The sequence below is a fragment of the Scyliorhinus canicula genome, chromosome 4 (assembly GCF_902713615.1).
Source record: "Scyliorhinus canicula chromosome 4, sScyCan1.1, whole genome shotgun sequence".
Lineage (NCBI taxonomy): Eukaryota > Metazoa > Chordata > Chondrichthyes > Carcharhiniformes > Scyliorhinidae > Scyliorhinus > Scyliorhinus canicula.
The window spans coordinates 203,478,903-203,505,234 of NC_052149.1; the positions used below are offsets into that span (position 1 = coordinate 203,478,903).

The 26,332-nt window shown below is 42.3% G+C and overlaps 1 protein-coding gene across 3 annotated transcripts in view; it reads left to right on the top strand.

Moving 5' to 3' along the window:
* The window catches only part of LOC119965323 (follistatin-related protein 5-like), a 709,947-nt gene that overhangs the window by 654,187 nt on the left and 29,428 nt on the right, over positions 1–26,332 (top strand). For 2 of the 3 annotated variants that reach the window (XM_038795915.1, XM_038795914.1), the window contains exons 9-14: positions 3,300–3,461; positions 6,654–6,788; positions 17,109–17,135; positions 20,681–20,799; positions 21,877–22,026; positions 23,112–23,219. In XM_038795915.1, the coding sequence (XP_038651843.1) occupies positions 3,300–3,461; positions 6,654–6,788; positions 17,109–17,135; positions 20,681–20,799; positions 21,877–22,026; positions 23,112–23,219 (701 nt within the window). The remainder of the gene's footprint in view (positions 1–3,299; positions 3,462–6,653; positions 6,789–17,108; positions 17,136–20,680; positions 20,800–21,876; positions 22,027–23,111; positions 23,220–26,332) is intronic. The other variant, XM_038795916.1, reaches the window with a different exon arrangement.

Consider the following 26,332-nt stretch of genomic DNA (forward strand, 5'->3'; position numbering starts at 1 on the left):
AACCAAATTTGAAAGCTCATTTTTAATTCACCTATGCTTCACTTTTGCTTTTAAGGTGAATATCAGAAAGCAGCATTAAAGATGTAAATCCATTTCAACACAGCAGAGCATTATGTGCAACATGTTTGTGCATCATAGTTTATGGGACAATATATTGAAATTAATCCAAATGTTAAACTTTCTCTTTGAATTTTATTGGTTGACCTTAAAATTAGGAAAATAAAGGACTTTGCAGCATTTTTTTTTCCAATAAAGGGGCAATTTAGCGTGGCCAATACACCTACCTGTACGTCTTTGGGTTGTGGGGATGAGACTCATGCAGGCATGGGGAGAATGTGCAGATTCCACAAGAACAATGACCCGGGGCTGGGATCAAACACGGGTCGTTGGCTACGTGAGACAGCAGTGCTAACCACTGCACCACCGTGCCACTCCTAAGAACGTTGCAGCATTGAGTGTGGAAGAATTGAGTTTGGTTAAATTTTAATGACTGTTCTCAACTTGGTGTTCAGTCAGAGTCCCTGTATAATGTCATAGAGTTTTACAGCACAGAAGGAGGCCCTTTGGCCCATCATATCTGTGCCGGTCATCAAACACCTGTCTATACTAATCGCATTTTCCACCACTTGGCCCATAGCCTTGCATACTACGGTGTTTCAACTACTCAGCTAAATGCTTCTTAAATGCTCTGGGGGTTCCCACCTCTCCCACCCTTTCAGGCAGTGAGTTCCAGATTCCCATCACCTTTGGGTAAAAACGTATTCCTCAACTCCCCTCTAAATCTCCTGCTCATTACCTGAAATATATGCCCCCCTGGTTACTAACCCTTCTACTAAGGTGGAATGTTTCTTCCCATCTAACCTATCTATGTCGCCCATAATTTTGTGCATGTCAATCAGGTCCTCCTCAGCCTTCTCTGCTCGAAGAAATCCAATTCCAGCCTAACCAGCCTCTCTCCATAGCTAAAAGGTTCCAGCCCAGGCAACATCCTGGTGAATCTCCACTGCACCCTTTCTGGTGTAATCATATCTTTCCTATAGTGTCGTGACCAGAACTGCACACAGTTCTCTAACTTTGACCTAACAAGCATTTTATACTGCCATCAGAACGTCCCTGATCTTTATATTCTGTGCCTTGGCTAATAAATGCACGTACCCCATGTACCTTCTTAACCAGCTTACCTACCTGTCCTGCTGCCTTCAGGGATCTATGGACATGCACCCCAAGGCCCCTCTAGTCCTCTGTACTTCCTAGCATCCTACTGTTCATTGTGAATTCCCTTGTCTTGTTAGTCCTCCCCAAATGCATTGCCTCACACTTGAGTTAAATTCCATCCGACACTGTGCTCTGGCCATCTGACCAACCTGTTCTATATCACCTTGTGATCTAAGGCTTTCTTCCTCGTTATTTACTACACCACCCATTTTTATATCACCTGGGAACTTACTGATCATACCCCCAATATTCCCATCTAGATCATTTGTTGGGTGGGGTTACTGGGTTATGGGGATAGGGTGGAGGTGTTGACCTTGGGTAGGGAGCTCTTTCCAAGAGCCGGTGCAGACTCGATGGGCCGAATGGCCTCCTTCTGCACTGTAAATTCTATGATAATCTATGATTAATGTACACGACAAACAGCAAGGGACCCAACACTGATCCCTGTGGTAACACCACTGAATATAGGCTTCCATCACAAAAACAACCTTTGATCAACACTCTCTGCATCTTGCCACTAAGTCAGTTTGGGATCCAATTTGCCAAATTCTCCTGGATCCCATGGTGCGTGAAGCAAAAATTGTTGGAAGTGCTCAGCATGTCAGACAGCATTTGTGGACAGAAAAGCAGAGTTCATGGGTTGAATTTTACGGCCACCTCCAGGCAGGCAAACAAGCAGGGGGACCTGTAAATTAGGGCACCATGCTATTAGTGACATACCTGTAGCCATCCCACCCACCCCAGATCTATCACAATTTTATGAGTGGCGGGGGTAGTGACAGGTGGGCAACCTGTCCTTGACCCAACTGAGGCCTATAAATGGGCAATTGATATCCAATTAAAGACCTCATTATGCCATGATTCCAATATAAGGACTGTCTCCAATATGTAGCCCCAGCAGGTTTAAATCTTTGAACTGTTCATCAGTGAAAGGTAGGGGTCTCCTTCTCAGGCCCTGTGTCAATCAGAGACACCTCGTTTTAACTCCACTAAGCGATGACTTTATATAAGGCCCAAAATGGCCTGAAACATTAACTCCATGGCCTGGCTGAGCACAAGCTCCCCACACCAGTGTAAATGTTAGGGGCCAGTCCACCTCTGCTTGACCAACTTGCCTTGCTGTAATTATTTGGGTAACGGCCCTTTAGTTAGCATGAGGCAGGCTTCCATTTGTCTCCAGGAGGAGGTCCCGCTTCATAAAGCAGGAGGCCAATTGGGGACCTGGAGCTCTGCATCACACCAGGATTGGTGGTCACTGCCAGAAAGCCTGGGAGGAAGAGGAACCGTGGATGCCCCCAAGCCCAAGTGAGTCCAGCATCTTATCAGGGCCAGCTTGGCAGGCTATAAATCGAGCACAGGCCTCTCTCGCCAACCGTTATATGGGAGTAGTGGTGGGATGAAGCCCTTAACTGAGCATTAATTGCCCACTTATGCGTCTCAATAGAGCCACAGCTGGCAGCCAACCCAATGCCCCGCCGTCTGTAAAATCGTGGTGGGGCAGGGGAGCTGGTGGCGTGCATTCCACCTATGGCATGGTTAACTAATTTACAGGCCTACCTGCCTATTATCCTTCCCACTGGTGGCTCTTAAAATTCAGCCTCATTCAGCCCTGAATTGAGTATTTCCAGTACTTTTATTCCTTATTTCAGATTTCCATCATTCACGCCATTTTGCTTTGTGAGCATGTGAGACAATTTTGATGTTCCAAAACGACTTCCAATTTAACAGGATTCATAATTAGTATCTGTAATGTCTCTCATGAGGGAACGGTTAGCTCAGTTACTTCAATAGCATGTGGATCATATTCCTGTTCCAGCTGGACTAGGTTCAGGGAACGCCTCCTCACCCTATCTGTGCCATTAAAAAATGATGGCACTTTTCTGTAGCTCAACGAATAATGGCCAAGGACCTGCCTTCAGGCAGAGAACTGAACTAGAAGGATGTCTTGTGCATGCAATGTGCACTGCCCTCTGTGAGAAATGCTGTATTATCATGATGAGATGAGGTGAGTTCTGTCATTACCAGTTGTTTTTATTCTCATCTGTGATACTTATTGAGTAACTCATTTTTTAATGTTTCTTTAGTTCCTCCAGTGATCAGAGTGTACCCAGAAAGCCAGGCACAAGAGCCAGGTGTGACAACCAGCTTAAAGTGCCATGCTGATGGAATCCCCAACCCCAAAATTACCTGGCTGAAGAATGGTCTAGACATTACATCAACATTACCTAACCAACTCGTGCTACTAGGTAGTATCCAATTCCATTGGCATGATTTGTTGGTGAACTTAATAACAATATTTGCTTTTATATGGCTTTTTATTGCATCAAAAATCCACAAAGCATTTCACACAGCAAACTTCTTTTAAAGCTGAGGACTGATTTAAGTTGGCAAACAGCATCCATTCTTCCTTTCTGCGCCTGCAAAATCTATTTTACCGTGAATGATGATTTCAATCAATTGAATTAAACACTTTTTTAAAAAATCTTTTTTTAAACCGATTTAAAGTGCCCAATTGTATTTTTTTCCATTTAAGGGGCAATTTGGCGTGGCCAATCCACCTACCCTGTGTTGTGTTTTTTGTGTTTGCATCTTTGTGTTGTGGAGTGAGACCCATGTAGACACAGGGAGAATGTGCAGACTCCACCCAGAGCCGGGATTAAACCTGGGTCCTCGTGCCCTGAGGCAGCAGTGCTAACTGTTGCGTTACCGTGCTGCCCAACTAAGCACTGTTTAATGTTAGGTTTTTAGAAGTTTCAGCTTACCCCATCTTACCACCAGAAATCTGCTGGTGATTTCTAACTTTGATTTACATATCTGTGCACATAATCAGCTGACACAAAGCAAACTTGTTTCAGAATTAGTTTTACAGCAAAAATAATTCAAAGACATGAATTGCAAATTAATAATTATATTTGTGACACAGTGGACACAGTTTATTGATACACCCAGAATTCTAATATTAACGTACATTCAGAATCAACTATAGAAAGTTAAGAGTAAGTATTTGGCAATGGAATTTCCCTGTTATAAGTTGTGAGTACAGAGGGGCATTACCATTATCTCAAAGGACATGTACCCACTGATTCACCAACTAAATTGAAGCATTGAGCCATTATCTGAAAGGACATTCAACCACTTAAAAAAAACACCTAAAAAGACAGACACCTATAGGAGCATCATATGCACGGCCACATGCACAATAAACCTAACAAATACCTAACTTTTTACAAGGTGAGTCAGGATCCTGATGTTGGGATAAAGGATAGGTTTTGAACAAAATTTGCCAGTTTTACCACTGGCCACCCAGGCGAAAGAGGGGGATACCAAGGAGGGGATAGGGAAGGGGGCAGGAAGGGGGGAAGCGGAGATTGAGAGAAAATATACCAAAAAATATATATGTATGTAAGAAACTGTACAAACTGTAAATATCAGACACAAAAGTTTCACTCGGTAAAATTGAAAAACGCCAATAATTTTTTTAAATATTTGTTATTTTACAAGGCCCCACACCTCCTTCCGAGACTCCCAAGGGCCTGTAAAATCTTGACCATGTTGCAGCAATTTTTTGAATAGACACCAAAATAGGGTTTTCAGCACCTAGAGGATCAACAGATCTAAATCCAATCTGATTTAAACTCGGCCAAATAGAAGTGATTTTTTTTTTCTTAACAATACAATGATCAGCCCGAACATCTGAATCTAAATTGATCTACACTTGGCAGCATGCATGGTGCCACGGTGGTTAGCACTGCTGCCTCACATTCAATTCCGAACTTAGGTCTGTCTGGAGTTTGCACATTCTCCCCTTGTCTGTGTGGGTTTCTTCCTGCTGCTCCGGTTTCCTCCCACAGTCCGAAGATGTTCAGGTTAGTGGATTGGTGATGCTAAATTGTCCCTTAGTGTCCAAAGGGTTAGGTTGGTTTACCAGAATAGGGAGGGACCATGGGTCTTGGTAGGATTCTCTTTCAGAGGATCAGTGCAGACGCTATGGGCTGAATGGCCTCCTTCTGCACTGTTGAGGTCTTCTCAACCTTGCCCCTCATCTGAGGAATGGTGACCTTCAGGTTAAATTGCCACTCATTAGCTCTCTCTCAAACAGGGGAGAGCAGCCAATGGTCTTCGGGGTGTGTGGAAACATTTACACAGTATAGGCTCGATTCTCTGGAAATGCATTGCATTTTGGTATGTCTATTGATACAGTGCGTCAATGCTTTGACATTCAAAGCACCAAAAGTTCCCCAATTTCAAGCAAGGGAGGTCCAGGCTCTTTCCAAAAGAGAAACAAAATAAAATAGAAATAGACATCCCAAAACGCCCATCGTGCTCCTCCCAGAGGATCGCTCAAAGTTTTTTTTTTATAAATGTTTTTATTCAGTTTTCGTATTTTATATTGAACAAATTACAAATTGTTAGGAGAGAGAAAAAAAAACAAACAAAAACAAACACGCAAAAATTAACATCCATATTTACAGGTAAGCATCTTCGTAGTAGTAACTGCGCCCCCTCCCCCCCTCAACATGTTTATTTAGCTTGGTTTTGGGCCTTAGCTAGCCATCGAACCCCCGTAACGAACCTGTAGCCCCCCCCCCCCCCCCTCCCGCTACCTTCCCCCGACTATTCTTCCTCTTGTACATTGGCCACAAATAGGTCCCGGAACAGTTGCATGAATGGCTCCCACGTTCTGTGGAAGCCGTCGTCCGACCCTCGGATGGCAAATTTGATTTTCTCCATTTGGAGAGATTCCGAGAGGTCGGACAGCCAGTCCGCAGCTCTGGATCGCTCAAAGTTAATTGTAACAAAGACACCCACCTATCCACCACATTATGGAGAATGCTTTGGAGGGTATGAAAGCAGAAGAATAAAAAGGAAAATTTATCTCTGACGTGGAAATGGTTAATAATGAACAATGGTTAATAGTAATTGACTGAACTGTATTACGAGATTGATGAGTCCTGACAGTGGAAGAAGGCGTATTAAGACTTATTGACATCATCATTAATCCAGCATGTTTCAGATTCAGCTGTGTGTGCCAATCAGCTTGTATTACTGGTTTCTGCAACTCCCCTAAATCCATCTGTCAATCATGGCATTAGTTCACATCAAAAAACGGGCTGAGGTGAAAAAAAATTGGGAGCATGTCTGAGGTGATTGTATTCTCTTTTAACTTGTTAATATTTAAATTGTGATCTTATTGTGAGACTGCTGCTTTTTTTTTTTAATCTCTTTTTAAAATTGCCATCCTTAATTTCAATTCCTGCAGAGCATCACCCCTCCCTATCTCTAAGAAACCCTCTCAAAAAATCTCCAAGATTTTTGCATCACTACATTAAAGATACTACCTAAATAAATGCACGTTCTTGCCGTGTCTATGTTTCTGAAAGAAGACTATCAATGCAGAATTACTTGTCTATTTTTGTTTGTGTTCCACATTTCTTCAGCAAATGGAGGTGAAATTCACATTAACAGTGTGCGTTATGAAGACACAGGGGCATATACTTGCATTGCGAAGAATGATGCAGGAGTTGACGAAGATATCTCATCTCTTTTTGTCGAGGATTCAGCTCGAAAGACTCGTATGTCTAAAATGCATTAATCACTTAAATGAAAATTGCACCAATTCTTGATTATATTGGTAGTTACCATAAGGGACGTGAATGTCTCAGAGAGTTGGAACACTATCTTTTCCAGCAGCCTAGGCTGGCCAGATGAAAGTCTTCCATCTCTGCCAACTGTCTGAAATGAGTTTAGAAAATTTTCTCAGAGTGATTCCACAGCACTAATTGATCTAAAAATAAGTTTTAAGTGGTTACCACTGTGGCCTCACAATGCCGGAGACCCAGGTCCAATTCCAGCCTTGGGTGACTGCCTGTGAGGAGTTTGCTCTTTCTTCCCTGCATGTGTTTCCTGTGGGTGCTCAGGTTTCTTCCCACAGTTCAAAGATGAGCAGGTTAGGAGGATTGGTCATGATCGATGCACAGGGTTACGGAGATAGGGCGGGAGAGTGGGCCTCGGAAGAGTATGCTTTCAGAGGGTCGGTGCAGACTCAATGAGCCAAATGGCCCCCTTCTGTACTGTAAGGATTCTATGAATTCTAATCTGAATCAGACAATTTAAAATGGCGGATGAAGGAATAGCAGAGTGGCACAGGCAGATTTTGCTTTCAGAGCTATTAGGATATGAACTTGTAAGACAAAACAACACCACTTCAAAAGATCTTTTTTTTTCAAATTAAAAATTAACAGTAAGATTCAAATAGAAACATCATTCCTTTCATCAACACATCAAACTAAGGAAATAAAGTCTTCTCAGACTAAAATTCGAAAGCACAAAAGATCAATCTTCTGACAGCTTGGGCTGCAGTTTGCAACCCCCCTACCTCATCCCCCCACCCTTCCCGCTGGGCGTGTATTCAGAAAGTGGGGGGGGGGGAACACGTGAAGGCTGGCAAGCCCACCAACTTGCTGCCCACCCGAGAGTTGTCCCCAACAATATGCGAGGTGAGTGAGCGCTGAAATCGTCAGTCTGCCTCCCTTTCTGAATAAATCATTAACGTTTAATTGAACTTTTTACCAAGCAAATTGAGCTGAAGAATATGCTCCCAACACCACAAAATAGATGTGGTTAATAAGCAGGAAGGAAGGGGGTATCCTTCAGGGAGTACCCTGTGCACATTGGATGTACCCCTGCCCCAAGATGCCCCACCTTTGTTTCTCCTCACACCCATCACTTTGTTCCTCCTGCCTGGCCTCCAAAATCTAATATCCAGCCCCCCACCTGCCATTGCCCTCACTCACCCCTCCCTAGGCTGCCTAATCTCACCCTGCCCTTAAAGGTAGGGACTTACCTTGGTCCCATCGAAGTTCCGCGTGGGCCTAATTGCAGTCCCAGCAGTGCTTTCTACTGAGTTCTGGCGCAAAGGCAGGACTTCCTTCCATTGAGGGGCAGAAGTCATATTCTCAGCCAGTTTAACAGTGCAATATGGTCAAAGGGCGGGCTCTTTTTAGATGGGTCAGTCGTTAGCTGTGTCTTGAAATGGGGCTGGCGCGATTGATAAACCCGAACTCTACAAAATGGCTAGAATTTATTTGCGGGGGGTAATTTTGTTGGGCCAGAAGGAGCAAGTGTGCTCATCCTAACTAGGAAAAAATACTTAGACCCAGTAGCAACCCGGGCTTGTTCCCTTGGAGACTGACTTACCTGACCAAGCCCAGCATGCTACCTGATGCATCATAGGAGCCAATTGACTGTCCAACTTGCACTTCAGGCAAAAGTTATATTATCTCCTTCATCCTCCAATTCTGGCCTCCTGACTTCACCATTAGCCGGGGTGTCTTCAGCCACATAATAGGCCCCACAGTCTGGAATTCCTTCCCTTAAGCACTCTACCTCATCACCTTCCCCTCCTCCTTTAATCATAAAATCATAAAATGGTCATAGCACAGAAGGCCATTCAGCCCATCATGTCTGCGGCAGCCCTCTGCAAGAGCAATTCACCGAGCACTACTCGTCCGCCTTTTCCCCCATGGCCCTGCAATTTTTTAAGCTTCAGATAATTATCCAATTATTTTTTTAAAGTCGCTAACTGTCTTCGCCATATTTTCAGGCGTTATTTTCCAGATCCTAACCATTCACTGCACGCACAAAAGGCTTTTCCTCCTGTCACCATTGCTTCTTTTGCCATTTACCTTAACTTGGTATCTTCTGATTCTCGATCCTTCCACTAATGGGAATAGTGTCTCCCTGCCTGCTCTGCGCAGACTCTTAATGATTTTAAAACCTCGACCAAAATTCCTCTCAGTCATTTCTTCTCGGAGCAAAATAACTTCAGTTTCCCCAACATATCCTCACAAATAAAGTTCCTCATCTCTGGAACCTTTCTTGTGAAACTTTTCTTTGCTTTCTCGAATGCTTTCACTCCTGTGCTGGTGTGCTGCCGAGAACTGGCAGCAAGACTCCAGTTGTGGCCAAACCAGCCTTTTTATAACTTTCTTGCTTTTGTGCTGTATGCCCCCCATTTATGAAGTTCATGATTCCATTTGCTTTATTAACTGCTCTCTCGATCTGCCCTGCCACCTTCAATGATCTGTGTACATTCATCCCAAGATCCCTTTGTTCCTGCAACCGCTTTATAATTGTACCTTTTATTTTTCATTGTCTCTCCCCATTTTTCCTGCCAAAATGAATACTTTACACTACACTGCATTAAATTTCATTTGCCACTTGTCCACCAATTCCACCAACCTGTCCATATCCTTTTGAAGTTTAACACTGTCCTCCTCAGAGTTGATAATACTTCCAAGTTTCACCTCACCCGCATATCTTGAAATTGGGCACTATACTAGATACCAAAGTCTAGGTCATTAATGTAGCTTTAAATTGAGGGGAGATAGATACAGGACAGATGTCAGAGGTAGGTTCTTTACTCAGAGAGTAGTAAGGGCGTGGAATGCCCTGCCTGCAACAGTAGTGGACTCGCCCACACTAAGGGCATTCAAATGGTCATTGGATAGACATATGGATGCTGAGGGAATAGTGTAGATGGGCTTTAGAGTGGTTTCACAGGTCGGCGCAACGTCGAGGGCCCAAGGGCCTGTACTGCGCTGTAATGTTCTATGTACATCAAGAAGAGCAGGGGTGCTTACACTGGCTTGTGTAAGCCTGTGTAATGCTTGTGTAATGCTACTACCAAACTTCTTCCAGTCTGAAAAACAATCATTCACCATTACTGCCTGTTTCCTGTCACTCAGACAACTTCATGTCCATGTTACCTCCATCATTTCAATTCCATGAGCTCTAACTTTGCTCACAGGTTTTTTACATTTATCAAATGTCTTTTGGAGCTCTATGTACCCCATATCAACTGCATTACCCTCATCTACCTTCCCTGTTACCTTATCAAAAAGAACAAGCAAGTCAAACATTAATTATCCTTAACAAATCTGTGCTAGCTTTCCTTAATTAATCCTCTTTTTCTATTCATTTATGGGATGTGGACATTGCTGGCTTGGCCAACATTCATTGCTAATCCCTAGCTTCCCTTCAGCAGGTGGTGATGAGCTGCCATCTTGAACCGCTGCCGTCCCTGAGGTGTAGTTACATCCACAATGATGTTAGGGAGGGAATTCCAGGATTTTGACCCAGCATCAGTGAAGGAACGTTAATACATTTCCGAGTCAGGATGGTGAGTGACTTGGAGGGGAACCACCAAGTGATATTCCCAGGTACCTGCTGCTCTTGTCCTTCTAGATGGTAGTGGTTGTGGGTTTGGAAAGTGCTGCCAAAAGAACTTTGTTCAGCTCCTGCACTGCATCTTGTGGATGGTACACATGGCTGCTACTGTTCGTCGGAAGTGGAGGGATTGAATGTTTGTGGAATGTTTGTAGCAATGAAGCGGGCTGCTTTGTCCGGGATGGTAATGAGCTTCTTGAATGTTGTTGGAGTTGCACTCATCCAGGCAAGTGGAGAGTATTCCATCACACTCCTGACTTAGGCCTTGTAGATGTTGGAGAGACTTGGGGGGGGGGGGGGGGGGGGGCTGAGAAGGGAGTCCTAGCCTTTGACCTGCTCTGGCAGCCACAGTATTTATATGGCTAGTCTAGTTCATTTTCAGGTCAATGGGAACCCCCAGGATGTTGATAGTGAGGAATTCAGAGATAATAATGTTTCTGAATGTCAAGGGTTATAGTTAGATCCTCTCTCATTGAAGTTGGTGATTGCCTGGCACATGTGTGGCCCAATTGTAACTTTCCACTGTCGGCACAAGCCTTAATATTGTCCAGTCTTGCTGCATTTGGACATGAACTACTTCAGTATCTGAGGAGTCGCAAACAATGCGACACATTATATAGTTATCTGCGAACATCCCCACCTCTGACCTTATGATGGAAACAAGGTCACTGATGAAGCAGCTGAAGATGGTTGGGCCCAGGACACTACCTTGAGGAACTCCTGCAGCGATGTCCTGGAGCTGAGATGGTTGACCTCCAACCACCATAACCATCTATCTTCCTTTGTGCCAAGTATGACTCCAACCAGAGGAGAGTTTTCCACCTGATTACCATTGATTCCAGTTTTCCTAGGGCTTCTTGATGCCATATTTGGTCAAATGCTGCCTTGATGTCAAGGGCAGTCACTCTCACCCCATCTCGGGCATTCAGCTCTTTTGTCCATGATTTAAACATGGCTGAAATGAGATCAGAAGTTGGGTGACCTCGGCAAAAGGCAAATTGAGCATCTGTGAGCATTTTCCCAAGTTACTATTACCTTTTCCCAAAAAGATTATTTTTAAAAGCCTCCCCACCACTTATGTTAAACTGGCAGGCCTGCAATTGCTGGGCTTCTCCCAACACCCTTTTTGAACAAGGATGTAGCATTTGTGGTTCTCCAATTCTCTGGAACCCTGTACCTAAGGAGGTTTGGAAATGAATGCCAGGATCTCTGCAATTTTAATTCTTTCCTCTGTACCCTTGGATGCATTTCACCTGCTCTTGGTGACTTATCAAATTTAAGTACAGCCAGCTTATCAAATACCTCCTCCTAATCAATTTTGAACTCAATCAAGTCTCTCAACGACTTCCACTTCAACATGACTTTGGCTGCATCTTCTTCTTTGGTAAAGACAGATGCCAAGTCTTCATTCGATAATTCAGCACTAGCTCCATGCAAAGGTCCCCTGTTTCAGCCCACAATGAGTTCCAATCATCCTTTTACTACCTTTTTACTATTTATTTGTCTATCAAAGGCTTTTTTAGAATAATAATCTTTATTGTCACAAGTAGGCTTACATTAACACTGCAATGAAGTTACTGTGAAAAGTCCCTAGGCGCCACATTCCGGCGCCTGTTCGGGTACACAGAGGGAGAATTCAGAATGCCCAATTCACCTAACAAGCACACCTTTTAGGACTTGAAGGAGGAAACCCACGCAGACACAGGGAGAACATGCAGATTCCGCTCAGACACTGAACCAAGCCGAGAATCGAACCAGGGGTCCTGGCGCTGTGAGGCAACAGTGCTAACTACTGTGCCACCGTGCCACCCTATAAAGCCACCTGGTTCATTAATGCCCTTTAGGAAAGGAAATTAGTTGGATCTCCTTCTATGTTTGCTGCCAGTCTCTTCCCATGTCCTATCTTTGCTTCCCTTATTTGCTTTACAATTCCCCTCTGAACCTTCTATAGTGAGTCTGCTTCTCAATTGTATTATTCACCTGACACCTGTCACATGCACCTTATTTTGGATGCACTTTTCTCTCTATCTTTCTCATCATCCAGGGAGGTCTGGGTTTCTGTGCTTTACCTTCCCCCACTTTGACCAAGCTTTTGGTCACACTTCCTAATATCTCCTCCTTTGGCTCATCATCCTTTGTTTCTCTGATTGCACCTCTGCGATGTGCCTCAGGACATCTTTGTTATTGACGGTGCTATATGAATCCATATGGGTGTCACTGTTAAAATTGGTGACTCAAGTGGGTCAACACTTATCCAATTGGGCAGGGCTGATTTTCACACCTTGCCAGTTCTGCAGGAGAATACAACAGTTTTCTAAATAAAGGAAGAATCCAGGTGAAGAAAATTCTGCCCTCGTAATTAAAGGAATGTGCCAGTTGTTTTTGTGATATGTGTCACTTCTCTGCATATTACTTTTGTTTCCCTGCTCCCTATTATGTCTGAAGGCTTTTCATTTAATTTTGGCTGCGGTAGAATTTAAATTAACAGTGTTTTATGAGACATGTTATTATATGTTATTATATGGCTCATAACTTCCTCATGCTCATTCCGAGTAAGCATTCTTTGTCACACCCTTCATTTTATCTGAACCAAAAATTTTCCATCATATTATTTTAGACAGTTGCTAGGAGGATGTCATTGATTGTATATCAGCTTTGCTTACCCAATGGCCCCTACGAACAGGTGGAGAGTAGAGCTGATTCTTGATGTATCTCGCTTTCATTTTGATGACTGGCAAATACATTGATTACAGTGAACAGGTCTGATCTGAAATATGCAAGTCTGGGAATGCTACAAATATTTTTAAGGGGACATTGTCATTACCATCTCAGTTAGAGAAGTCATACAGTTTTTCATAAATATTTTCTTTTTAAGTAATTGCTTATTCACAGTAACACCTTCACGCTGGACTGATCCATCTTAATTATATTTAAACATTGTGTTGTGGGTTTATAAATAAACCAGGATTTCTTATCAGAGCATTAGAAACAAATGACTTACGAGCAGGAAGTAAGCCATTCGGCCCTTCGAGCTTGCTCTGCAGTTCAATTAGATCATGGCTGATCTGACTCAATTCCACTTTTCCAGCTTTCAGCCTTCGTAACCCTTAGCTCCCTTGTCCAGCAAGAATCTATTTAAGTCAGCCATGAATAAAATAAAGCCTCACTGTTTTCTAACGGAGAGAATGCCATTGGAAAAAACTAATGATACTCTGAAAAAAATCCTCATCTCTGAAGTGAAGATCATTTATTTTTAAACTTTGTCCCTTAGTTCTAGCCTCCCCCACAAGAGGAAGCAGCAAGAGGAAGATCCACCCTAGCACGTCCCCTCAGGATCTTATTATATGTTTCAATTATCACCTCTCATTCTTCTAAACTCTATTGGGTAAAGGCTTAACCAACCTTTCTTCATAACATGAGTCCTTCTCTGAACAGCTTCCAATGCAGTTATATCCTTTTTCTAATAAGGAGGCCAAAATTATACATAGTGCCCCAGATGTGTGTGAGCTCACCAAGGCCCTGTACAGCTGCAATAAAAGTTCCCTATATTCTATTTCCCTTGTAATAAACACCAACATTCCATTCCTTCCTAATCATTTGCAGACAGCATACTAACTTTTTTGTGATTCATACACCAGGACACCCAGATCCCTCTCTACCTCCGGGTTCTGCAGCCTCTCGCTATTTTAATATTTCCTGTTCTTCCTGACAAAGTGGATAAGTTCCCATTTTCCCACATTTTACTCCATCTGCCAAATTTGTGCCCATTTACTAAACCCATCAATACCCCTGCAGAGTCTCTACTTCCTCTGACAACTTACTTTCCTACATATGTTGGTGTCATCAGAAAATCCAGCTACCATATATTCAATCATTGTTATGAATTGTAAATAGTTGTGGCCTCAGCACTGATCCCTGTGGTATTCTACTAGTTGCAGCCTGCCAATCTAAAAAAGATCCATTTATCCCTATTGTCTGCTTCCTGTTACTAACCAATCCATTATCCATGTAATAATATTCATGTATAATATTTTACCCACCACCACCACTTTCACCTCCACCACACCCTCGTGAGGTCTTATTTTGTGTAGTAACCCTTGATGTGGCACCTTATCAAAAGTTTTTTGGAAATCAAGGTACACCATGGGCGGGATCTACCGGTCGTGTCGCGCCCAAAAAACAGCATGGCTCAACGCAACTGGTAGTTGCCGGGAGACCCCTCTTCCGGGATCTACCTGGCTCACTACACCTCAGGAAATCTAACGCAATCTCGCGAGAGATATGAATCCCGGTCATTGTGGCAAATCTGCATTTTAGAGTGAGACAGCTAGCCTCACTATAATATGTGTTCCCGAGATCTAACCAAGGCATAGAATCTAACTCCCTCACCTTGGAGACCTTGTGCAAGTGCCACTCAGTGTTGGTCTCCACAAATGGGGACCAGACAGAATTGCACTCATCGGGGTCTCCCACGGGATTGGAGGCACCCCTGGGTAGGGTGACTATTTGTGACTATTTCTTTGCTTGCTTGCTTCTCATTCTTAAAAGGGCACCACTTTTGTGAAAATGTGTTTCACAATGTTTAGAAAGGACCAGAGAGAACTGTGCATCATTTTTATCATCACATCATATCACAAAAAGTGCAAAATATGTTTCCATGGGACATGTAACATCATGGCTTTTGGACATGTAAAAGAGAAGATTTTCATGAAAATATTAGCTCTTGTAAAAAATGACTCTTTTTGTTCTCCACATATCCCAAGACAATTACTTGAAACTGCTGTCTGGTGCCACATGGGAGTTTTCTTGCAGTGGTATTTCCCTACAGTTTGATATCTCTGCAGTCGTGAAACTCTTTTAGAGATTGACAGTGGCTCCAATTGTCTGAACATAGGCTTCAAACTCCAAGGCACTGGACATTTTATTCCCAATAAAATCAAAAATAATATGATCAACAAAAGTGAAATTACCTTCGCTTTATGGCAATTTTACATTAATACTATGAACATTTGCGAACAATTTAAAAGTCTGTAATATTGCTGCAGTTTTGAATAATTCAACATTATGCCTTGAAATACTGAAAAGAGATTGTAACCTTTAAATCATCTTCTGATCCATTTCCTAACAGCATAGACTCAAACCTTCATGGTAATTTCTGGAAACATCGCATGGCTACTTTTAGGTCTTCATTGTTTCCACAGAAATAGCTGACTTATGATTCAGTAGTTAAAAAAAGAGAAGACATTCATGTATATAGCCCTTCAGGAGCACTGGGCGTCTCAAAGTTCTTTAAAGCCAATTAAGTACTTTTGAAGTTTAACCTCTGTTAATAATTATAATAATCTTTCTTAGTGTCACAATTGGGCTCACATTAACACTGCAATGAAGTTACTGTGAAAAGGGCGACACGATGGCGCAGTGGATAGCACTGCTGCCTACGCCGCTGAGAACCCGGATTCGACCCTGGCCCCGGGTCACTGTCTGTGGAGTTTTCACATTCTCTGCATGTCTGCGTGGGTTTCACCCCCACAATCCAAAGATCTGCAGGTTAAGTGGATTGGCTACACTAAATTACCCCATGATTGGAAAAAAAATAATTGGGCACTCTAAATTTATATTAAAAAAAAGAAGTTACTGTGAAAATCCCCCATACACCACACTCCGGCACCTGTTCGAGTACACTGAGGGAGAATTCAGAATGCCCAATTCACCTAACAAGCACTTATTTTGGGACTTGTGGGAGGAAACCAGAGCACCCGGAGAAACCCACGCAGCCACCGGGAGAACGTGCAGACTCCACACAGGCAATGACCCAAGCCAGGAATCGAACCCGGGACCCTGGCGCTGTGAAGCAACAGTTCAGGAAATCTAAATTTCAGTTTGGTAATTATCAGGGGTTTAAGATGGAAGGAATGTCTCGCAAGAATGTTTTCACTGAAAAAAATCGATGGATAGAAATATATATGTTGCAGTGTATGGCCACAAGTATCTAAGAAACTTGTTGCTTCAGAGAGATCTGGCATTTGGGCTTTCATGCTTTCTTCAGCTGGCTTTGACACATTTTACAGGTAGGATCCTGTGCATCCCAGACCAACTCCATTCACACTTTGAACTCCATCCATATTCTGGTGGACTCAGAGTTGACCTAGAGCCATGTGACCACAATAATCGGCAAGTGTATAGCAATACCCAACTGGTAATATGCAGCACACTCCTTTCACAATACTTAAACTAAAATGCAATTCAACGAAAGCCCTTCCCCTTTAATTAATTGATAAATGACTCCAGTTTCATGTGAAATGGAATCAAGTCATGTCATTGTTCTGAGCCATATGGATGAAGCAGAATTGGAGAGATATTTGCCCACGCTACCCTTTTTTGGTGCCTTGGATCCAGTTCAGAGCAACATTAGCAGGCAGCCAGGATGCTACTTCGCTTTCCCATCTCCCCCCTCCAATCTATGAAGGATAAGAGGAGCATTAACTAATTTGAGTAAGGGGTTAAAGCAATCTTCACTGTATTTATGGTTAAAATTAATCTTATGTTAATGAATAGATATATATATGTGAACAGCTTTTGCATGTGTGAATGAACTGAAAATTTTGACATTTGTTTTCCCTTTTTTTAAATCATTTTCTGGCTTTCTCCAATCTCTGATGCTGCAGTTGCAAACATACTGTGGCGCGAGGAAGGTACTGCAGTGCATTGTTGTGTTGTAGTGATCATGTGCTTGTCCACTGTTTGTAGCACAATTTATTATTTCTAATAACAGGTCCTTCTCCGTACTGTGCCTCCAAGTCTAGTATTCTCACTACCTCTGAGACAGGCTGCATCTTTTGAGAACATCGTCCCAAATATTACTTGCTCTTTTAGACACAATTGAAACTCTCGATTACCCTTGGGTCTACTAACAACTGAACACCTTGCAAGTGGATATTTCTGTTACATTGATACCAATCTGTATCTATAAACAATGGATTTATTCATAATAAATGGATGCTGACTTAAATATAATAAAAGATTTTAGCAGCATTTTTTGGAGTAAGAGTTGCATATATTTTTATCACATAATTATGTAGAAGATATTGTGGCTCGATTGATGGTGCCTCTGCCTCTAAGTCTGAAGCTTTGGGTCTAGATCTCACACCACGACTTGGTGGCTGCAAAATGGGCATTTATGACTTGGCTCAACATCCTGGTAATTCTTCCAATACGTTGCCAATATTTATCCTTCTTACTCATGTCATTGTGTGCTTGCAGATGAACAAAAGTCTTGCCAAGTTCTTCAGTGACAACAGTTTCCATTTCATTGAATAGCTTTAGTGTTTAGAATGCGTGTGCTGTGTTTGCAGCCCAGATAGTGCCATTGTCACCTACAGAGTGGTATTTGTCTCCAATACTACAAAATTAGAGCAAATGGAAAGAAATATCTCCCTTTCAAGTGTGGTCTCTGATCTGTACTGTTAACTGATCTCAGCCAGGGCAGCACAGGGGCTTGTACAATTGGTCAATTGCCCTAGATTGTCAAGGAAATAAAATCAAGCTGGGTTTCAGATCCAACTCTGTAACCAGTGCCCTTTTCGGGCAAGTAAATGCCAGTATGGGACAGACTGAAATGTAATGTAATCTTAGTAAGAAGACTTACAACACCAGGTTAATGTCCAACACATTTGTTTCAAACATGAGCTTTCGGATCACTGCTCGTGTTTGAAACAAACCTGTTGAACTTTAACCTGGTGTTGTAAGACTTCTTACTGTGCTCACCCCAGTCCAACGCCGGCATCTCCACATAATGTAATCTTGGCTTACATAAAAAATATAAGATAGCAGAGTCTTATCAGAATTCATGGAATTATAAATGAGCATGAAAGAAGGCGAGAAAGGGGAAGGATACAATTATATAACCATAGAAACACACTACTTCTTGAAGAATCATGGTACAATTAAAACCAGGAAGAAACTATATTCCACAGTAATTCAACAATATTATTAATATTGCACTATAAAATGCAAAGATGAAAATTGATCAAGAAATAAGCATTAATCAGTCACAGGGTATGTAAATAGGCATTAGTTGGCTGTAGTACAGTTTAAATTCCCCAGGTTGTTCCTGAGTATTTCGACCAGACACCAAAATTATGGCAACAGCTTTGAATACATTCTCCTGCATGATGTTGACAGTATCTTTGAAATCAAAGCTGACAGCTGAATCAAAAGCTTTCCTAACCTTTATGGTAATGATAACCTTTATGTTCTACTTTAAATTGATTCTTGCCTCTTGGATTTTGCCACCTTCCTGCACTTAGTTCCCCACACTATTTCCCTGCCAGGAGTTTGGATGAGGTTTTTTTTATTTGTTCATGGGATGTGGGCATCGCAGGCTGTGCCAGCATTTACTGCCCATCCCTAATTGCCCTCGAGGAGACTGTTGAGAGACAACCACATTACTGTTGGTCTGGAGTCACATGTAGGCTAGACCAGGTAAGGATGACAGATTTCCTTCCCTAAAGGACATTAGTGAACCAGATGGGTTTTTACAACAATTGACCCCAGTTTCATGGTCACCATTAGACTTTTAGGGCGGGATTCTCCCATTCAGAGGCAGAGTGTCCACGCCGTCGGAAACGCCGTCACGGGCTGCTGGGAGTACCGATTCTGGCCCCTACAGGGGGCAGCACGGCGCTGGAGCAGTTCACGCCAGTTATTAGACCGTGACTGCCACCATGGATGAGATCAGCTAACCATTTACCTACTGAATCAGGGCCAGTTTTACTCTTAAATACATTGTACTTAATTATTTGTACCCAGTTGCATTTTAAGCTCTTCAAGGAGTTTCACTGGATTTCCAAATTTCCGGTCGGCTGGATCAATGACCTCATGATTTTCTTTCAATGTCCAGGTATATCAGCTGAATGTTTATTTGGCAAAGTCAATTGAATCTATCAATCAATTCTAGACAAAATATGACGATCTAAAAATGCATCTGTCACAAATCATTACAGAAAACTAGCCTCTGAAAAAAATCAAGTTATTTCATGGCATGCTTGGGTTCCCTTGCTCCATGTGCATTAAAACATCTAGGTAAATTACAGGATTATTGATAGTCTAAGAGTTATTTTCAGCAAATTTTGATAAACCTTTTAATAACAGTTGTTGACAAAATGTGAATTACATGAATTACATGGATTTTCATAATTAACAATTAGCAACTGACAAAATATATAATTGTGCAGTTTATATATACATATATATACATACATTAATATTATCTGAATGTTATACAATATTACTGCTTGAATATAGTGTACAACAGTTAATATGTATATAACACAATTCAAATAAATTATGTAATATCAATCTATATTAATGGTAATATTTCAAAGAATTTGTTTGCATCACGTCTCATCCTATTATTTGACCAAATGTCAGGAGGGAAAATCCCTCAATTAGAAAGCCTACCTTTATAATAAACAATCCTTCAATATAGGGCTATATTCATCAATTTACATCTCCCAATGCAGAGCTGTGTGTGACAGAAGGACATAGCAGAAACTTGGATAGAGAGGTGGGAAAGTTTGCTTGCAGAATTTTCCATCCACCATGGAGGTGTAAGCTCATGGGTAATGACACAAGCAAGCTGACCTCTACATCTGAATCACCAAAGCTACCTCCCACAAACATAATGATTTATGCAGCACTGTGTTTGAGGCACTAAGTGATAACATTTGCCCCAGAATACATAGAACTAAAGTATCCATAAGTATACGCCATATATGGACTGTGTTATATATAATACCCATGTAGATCTCTAAACATTTTGTGCATAGATTTATAAAACTGCAAAAAAGGGTTAAACTTTCAGATGGTCAATAACACAAACTAAAATGTTCCCAGAGCCTGTCATTGAGGTATTGTGGGTGTGTTAATGTTATGCTTTGAGAATGCACTGATGGATAATGACCCAATTACATTTTCTCACAATTCACTGTATGCAGTTGTTTTAATACCTTTCTGATGCCAAGTGAGACTTGTCGTAGAAAGTTGTTAAACTGAGACACATCTCCGCAATTTCCTTTTTCTTTGAAGGCTGCATTTCTACTGCCTTCAACATTGCTTTGCCTTTTTTCCACTGTTTTCAAAATCGCTTCAGAATTTCCAAAAGTAATATTGTTTAAAACTCTACATATTTCATTTCACAGATTGTGCAAAATAAACATTTTTGTGTTTTGTCTTCAAGGACTAAGTGTGGGAAATATGTTCTATGTATTCTCTGATGATGGAATCACAATAATTCAGCCAACAGGATGCGAGATTCAAAGACGGATCAAAGCCAATGACAAGATCATTGCAAGCTTTGTAAGTTTTAAACATTGTTACATTGCAATGCCTTGATCTTGTATGTGCTGTTTGTATTCGCCCGTCACTTTAATATGCTGCTGTGTTGACTGATCATTGCAGCCCTTTACTTAAATCAGTGTTGCAAATTTGCCTCATTCTGTTTACCTAAGCGAACCTCCTACAAACATAATGATTAGCTCTGGCAGAATGTCAGTTCCATTTAAATTATACCTGACTGCAAAAATTGATCAGGCCTCCCGCCAACATTATCAGGTGAGTGGACCTATTGTCCAGTACCCTCCTGCCAGTGTACATTAAAATGAAAATTGGATACATGCATATTAAGGGCCATCTGTTGCAAGATAGGCAGCTAAATATGTGAATCATTCCTCCTCTGCAGTACTCCTTTTGGACAATTATATACAGACAACTGTGTTTTCTAAGATGCAGAAGTAAATTTAGGTGTAGGGTTTAAAGAATAAGAGTAAAGATAAGGAATTGTATTAATGCCTCTGAAGCTCAAGTTATGATGAAGCTTCAAAGCAAGGTTCTAAATATTTGAGAGGTGATTTCTTTTTCATGGGACCCTCTGCCATTTTCAAGGCAGGCAAGTGGAAGGACCCAAGAAAATTCTCCCTTTGCTCTTAATGCAGCAAGTGTTGTTGCTGCAATGGTTTAGAATACTATTCCATAAGTGGTTGAGGCTTGTCTCTATCCCAAACACTTGGGATTTGCATTTCGCTCTGTTTACTACAAGCTTTCTATCGTAAAGCAGATTAGCTTCAAAAGCAAGATTAGCCCAATCTATACTTGCCTACGTCAAAATGACTGCCTTTTCTCCATTGTATCATTATTGCGCAACAATTGATGATTTATCAGTTCTTCCCTTTCTTCCAATGGCTTGCAACCATTCAAAGATTTTGTATATTTGCCAGGTTTCTGTCGCATGTGTTGCTACTATACTTCACAGTATTTACTGAATTAAAAACCTGAGCTGATAAGGCATTAATCAGGCCAAGCTCCAGATGAAGATTTATTTTGTTCAGGCTTTGTAATAAAAACATCCCTAAAGTTGAATATTATCTATCTTGACAGGAAGACATTTGTCCCTGTAATGAAGGAGAAAACACGCCGCACTGTGTTTGGGCCTCTGCTGTCAACATCAGAGATAAGTACATCTATGTCTCCCAACCCACTCAGAGCCGGCTTCTTATCATTGACATTTCGTCTCAGAAGGTGTTACAGGTACCTTTTTTTAAATGTATCTGAAGTATTAGATAATAATTACAGATTTTAAAAAGTGGTTATACGGGTTAAACATGGCTAAGACCTCAGGGGCATGAGTTTAAATCCATATCACTCGGTAAGCAGGAAAGTCTGTTTTCTGATGGCTGTAACAATCCTATGTCAAAATGATTTGAGTAGCCTTATTCCACCCCAGAGCATTGATCTAGATTTGTGGTTTGCCAGTTCAGTGACCAATAAAATGGGAGGGGGGGGGGCGGCTCTTGGAAAGAGCACCCAGCTTAAGCACACGCCTCCACCCTGTCTTGGTAACCCAAGAACCCCACCTAACCTTTGGACACTAAGGGGCAATTTAGCATAGCCAATCCACCTAACCTGCACATCTTTGGACTATGGGAGGAAACCGGAGCACACGGAGGAAACCCACACAGACATGGGGAGAGCATGCAAACTCCACACGGACAGTCACCTGAGGCCAGAATTGAACCCGGGTGTCTGGAGCTGTGAGGCAGCAGTTCTAACCACTGTGCCTCCATGCCGTGAATATGGAGACTGAATAATCTTCATTTAATTTGTACTGTGAGAAGTGTTCAATGCTAAATCTGACTTTTAAAAAATGATAACAGTTCCAAATTTATTAGCACTTAACATCAGTTGGCATTTGAAAGCAATCTCAAACTCAGTAGGTGAAAGCGCAGGTAAATGTTATACATTTGAAACATTAAATATAGGGGGCACAATAGCGGAGTGCCCTCTTTGAGCATAGGATCTTCCATTGTTTCCAGCATGAGGCATAAAGTTTTGGCAATTTTAAAATGACCAATCACTTCAATTCAGAAAATAATAAATTATACCTTGAATTTAAAATCACCTTTATTTCATGAAAATATAGTTTGGTACAAACCACAATCTATAATAAAAAATTGATTTCTTCTGCCTTAGCTGTTTATAAAGTCTTTTAGATTGTGATGTTCACATGATTGAAATACAGTTACTGACCACCGCGGAATGGATGTCAATGTGCTTATGAAGCAGAATCTGGGACTGAATGGATATAACAGTCTTTCATTGTAATTCTTTTGTAGGCTGTATCGACAGACCCTGTCCCAGTGAAACTGCAATATGACAAGTCACATGACCAAGTTTGGGTCCTTAGCTGGGGAGACGTGAGAAAAAGCAATCCTACTCTGCAGGTATGAAAGAGTTAATGTGTCTTCCTTCCCTGAAGAACAGAAAAAGGAGAGTTCATGGACTTGAAATTAATGATGCCCAAATTTTGTGAGGAATATTTAAATGTATGACAGACTTTTGATCAACAAGGGGGTCAAGTGTTTATGGGGGTCAGATGGAAGAGTGGAGTTAAGAGCATAATTAGATTAGCCACAGTGTTATTGAGTGGTGGAGCACTGTTGAGGGGCTCAGCGGGCTACTTCTGCTCCTATTACTTATGTTCATCATATTTAAACATAGAAGATACTCTAATTCTTCCTAATGAGTTTCACACAAATTTATTCTGGAATCTTTACTTTCATTCACTCATGGCAAGTGAGTGGCAGTGACATGGCCGCACTTTTTGTCCATTCCTGATTGCCCTTGAAAAGTTGGTGATGAGCTGCCTTCTTAATCACTGCCGTCCATGTAGTTCAGCAACATTCATGGTGCTGTTAGACATGGAGTTCCAGGGTTTTAACCTGGTAAGGAATAAGAATAAGCAATATATTTCCAAAGCAGGCTGGTGTGAGACACAGAGAGGATGGTGATGCTTCCATGCATCGGCTGCCCTTGTTCTCTTAGGTAGTGCAGTGGAGGCCACAAGTTTGGAAGGTGCTGTCAAAGGAGCCTTGGTAAGATGCTGCAGTGTATTTTACAGATGGTACACACTGCTGTCACAGTGGTGGTAGAGGCGGTCTGTATTTATGGTGTGGACGTGGTGACTATTAAGTGGGCTGCTTTGTCCTGGATGGTGTTAAGCTTCCTGAGTATTGTGACAGAGCAGATTATTGGCATGCTGAAACATTGCTTTCATGATTGAAACAGTCTGGAGGAGTCCTGTTGTACTTAGCACAGCGGGTATCAAATTCCATGCTGGCCTGCTTTGTGCTGCATAGAATCATAGAATTTACAGTGCAGAAGGAGGCCATTCGGCCCATCAAGTCTGCACCAGCCCTTCGAAAGAGCACCCCATTTAAACCAACATTTCCAACCTATCCCCGTAATCCAGGAATCACACCTATCCTTTTTGGACACTAAGAGCAATTTATCATGGCCAATCCACCTAACCTGCGCAACTTTGGACTATGGGAGTAAACTGGAGCACCCGGAGGAAACCCACGCAGACACGGGGAGAACGTGCAGACTCCACACAGACAGCCCTCACCTTCCCAGGGTAAGAGAAACACAGCATGAGATGGGGCATTAGTGAATGAGGAATGGGTGCTAAGTGGGGAATTTGTAAAGGTGGATATTCAATGCAGAGGGGGAAAAGAGGGGCCCCTTTTCACAACATTTTTAAGCTTCCAATAGCGAGTGAGTGTTCATATTTATAATAATAATAATTGCTTATTGTCACAAATAGGCTTCAATGAAGTTACTGTGAAAAGCCCCTAGTCGCCCTATTCCGGCGCATGTTCGGGGAGGCTGGTACCGGGAATTGAACCCATGCTGTTGGCATTGTTCTGCATTACAAGCCAGCTGTTTAGCCCACTGTGCTAAACCAGCCCAGTCTCCAAGCTAGCAGACCTGCTATTATATTAGCGGTATAAATGCATAATTCAGTAAATAAGGTTAGACACATATGACAAGGATGGTGGTGATTTGTGATTCCAAAATTTTGACATCAGTGGAAAATGTTGCAATCTCGGACGACCATATCGGCGCTAAATTTCTGCAGCTTGAACAACATAGGCTCGGGGTTGCTGAGTTTGAGTCTGAGTTTTAGACATTGCGAAGCATCAGGGAGGGGCAGATAACTTAGTTACTTAGTTCCAGGAGGCAGTCACAACCCTGAGGCTGGATAAAACTTTAAAGTAAGTCAGTGGTCAGGGGAAAAAGATTGTGGCTGCGATCTAACTGCCCCATTGACCGTGGATGCAAATCCCATAATGACCGCTGAATCTCATAAGAGGCCAGAAACAGGCAGTTTCTCAAAATGAGGTCTCTCTCTCCTCCGTCCCCCCTCCCCTACCGGTGACATAATCAGGTTCACACTCGGGAGGGCATGAGCCTGATTTTCTCGGGCTTGACCACGATACTTCAGCCCTTATCTTAATTTCCCACCCAGCCGGGCATGAATCATTACTGGTTTTCAAAATTAATAAGTTCTTTGAGGTGACCATATCAGAGGGGCACAATTGACTACAGTCCCCGGATAGTGAGGGACATGCTCAGGCATTGCCTCCTGGCACTCTGGCAGTGCCTCCTGGCACCATCCCCTGGCACTGTTAGGGCATTGCCAGGGGGCACTCTGGGAAGCTGAATTGCTGGGGTTGCCCTTCTCCATGGGGGCATCTCGACGTACATGGGGGGGGGGATGTTTCCCATGTCCATGGAGCTTTTGGTGTCCGTGATGGGATAGGTGACTTTGGGTGCCCGATCTCAGGATTCCAGGCATTGCTGGCTTTCATCGGCCTTGCCCTTTGACCTGACCGTGAATCTCGCTTTCCCTTTGAAATTGCAGAGCGTGCTGTTTAATATGGTGGGAAAAGCCAAATGCGCAGCCTGTGAGCTTCATACTAGTTTTCATGCCTGAGACAACACTGCATTTTTGGGACGTTTCCGACTTGCGAGTGAGGCAGGTATGGGGACCCACAGATATCGATGGAGCAACCTCAACCTTGCGCTTGCTATCAATGTGGATGAGGAGAAGGAATGCTGGAGAGATAAGCCAAGTGACCATTGCATCATGGTGCAGGATGCCATTTCAGTGAGTGGAGCGAAAAGGAATGTGGTAGTGCTTGGGGACAGTATAGTTAGAGGGATAGAAAATGTTCTCTAAAACCCTGACCAAGAGCCCTGAAAGCTGAGTTGCTTACCCTGCGCCAAGGTTAATTACATCTTTTCCCAGGTTGAAAAAAACATGGAATGGGAGGGGGAAGATCCACTTGTTGTGATCCACATAGGAACCAACAAAATAGGTAGAAGTACAAATGAATTTCTGCAGAGAGAGTTTGAGGAGTTAGGAGTTAGTTAAAACACAGAACATCAAAGGTGATCCATTTGCCAATTAGCATATTGGGTTAAACAGATTAGAGAAATAAACACTTGACTCAAAGGGTGGTGTAGGAAGAAGGGGTTTTGATTGATGGGG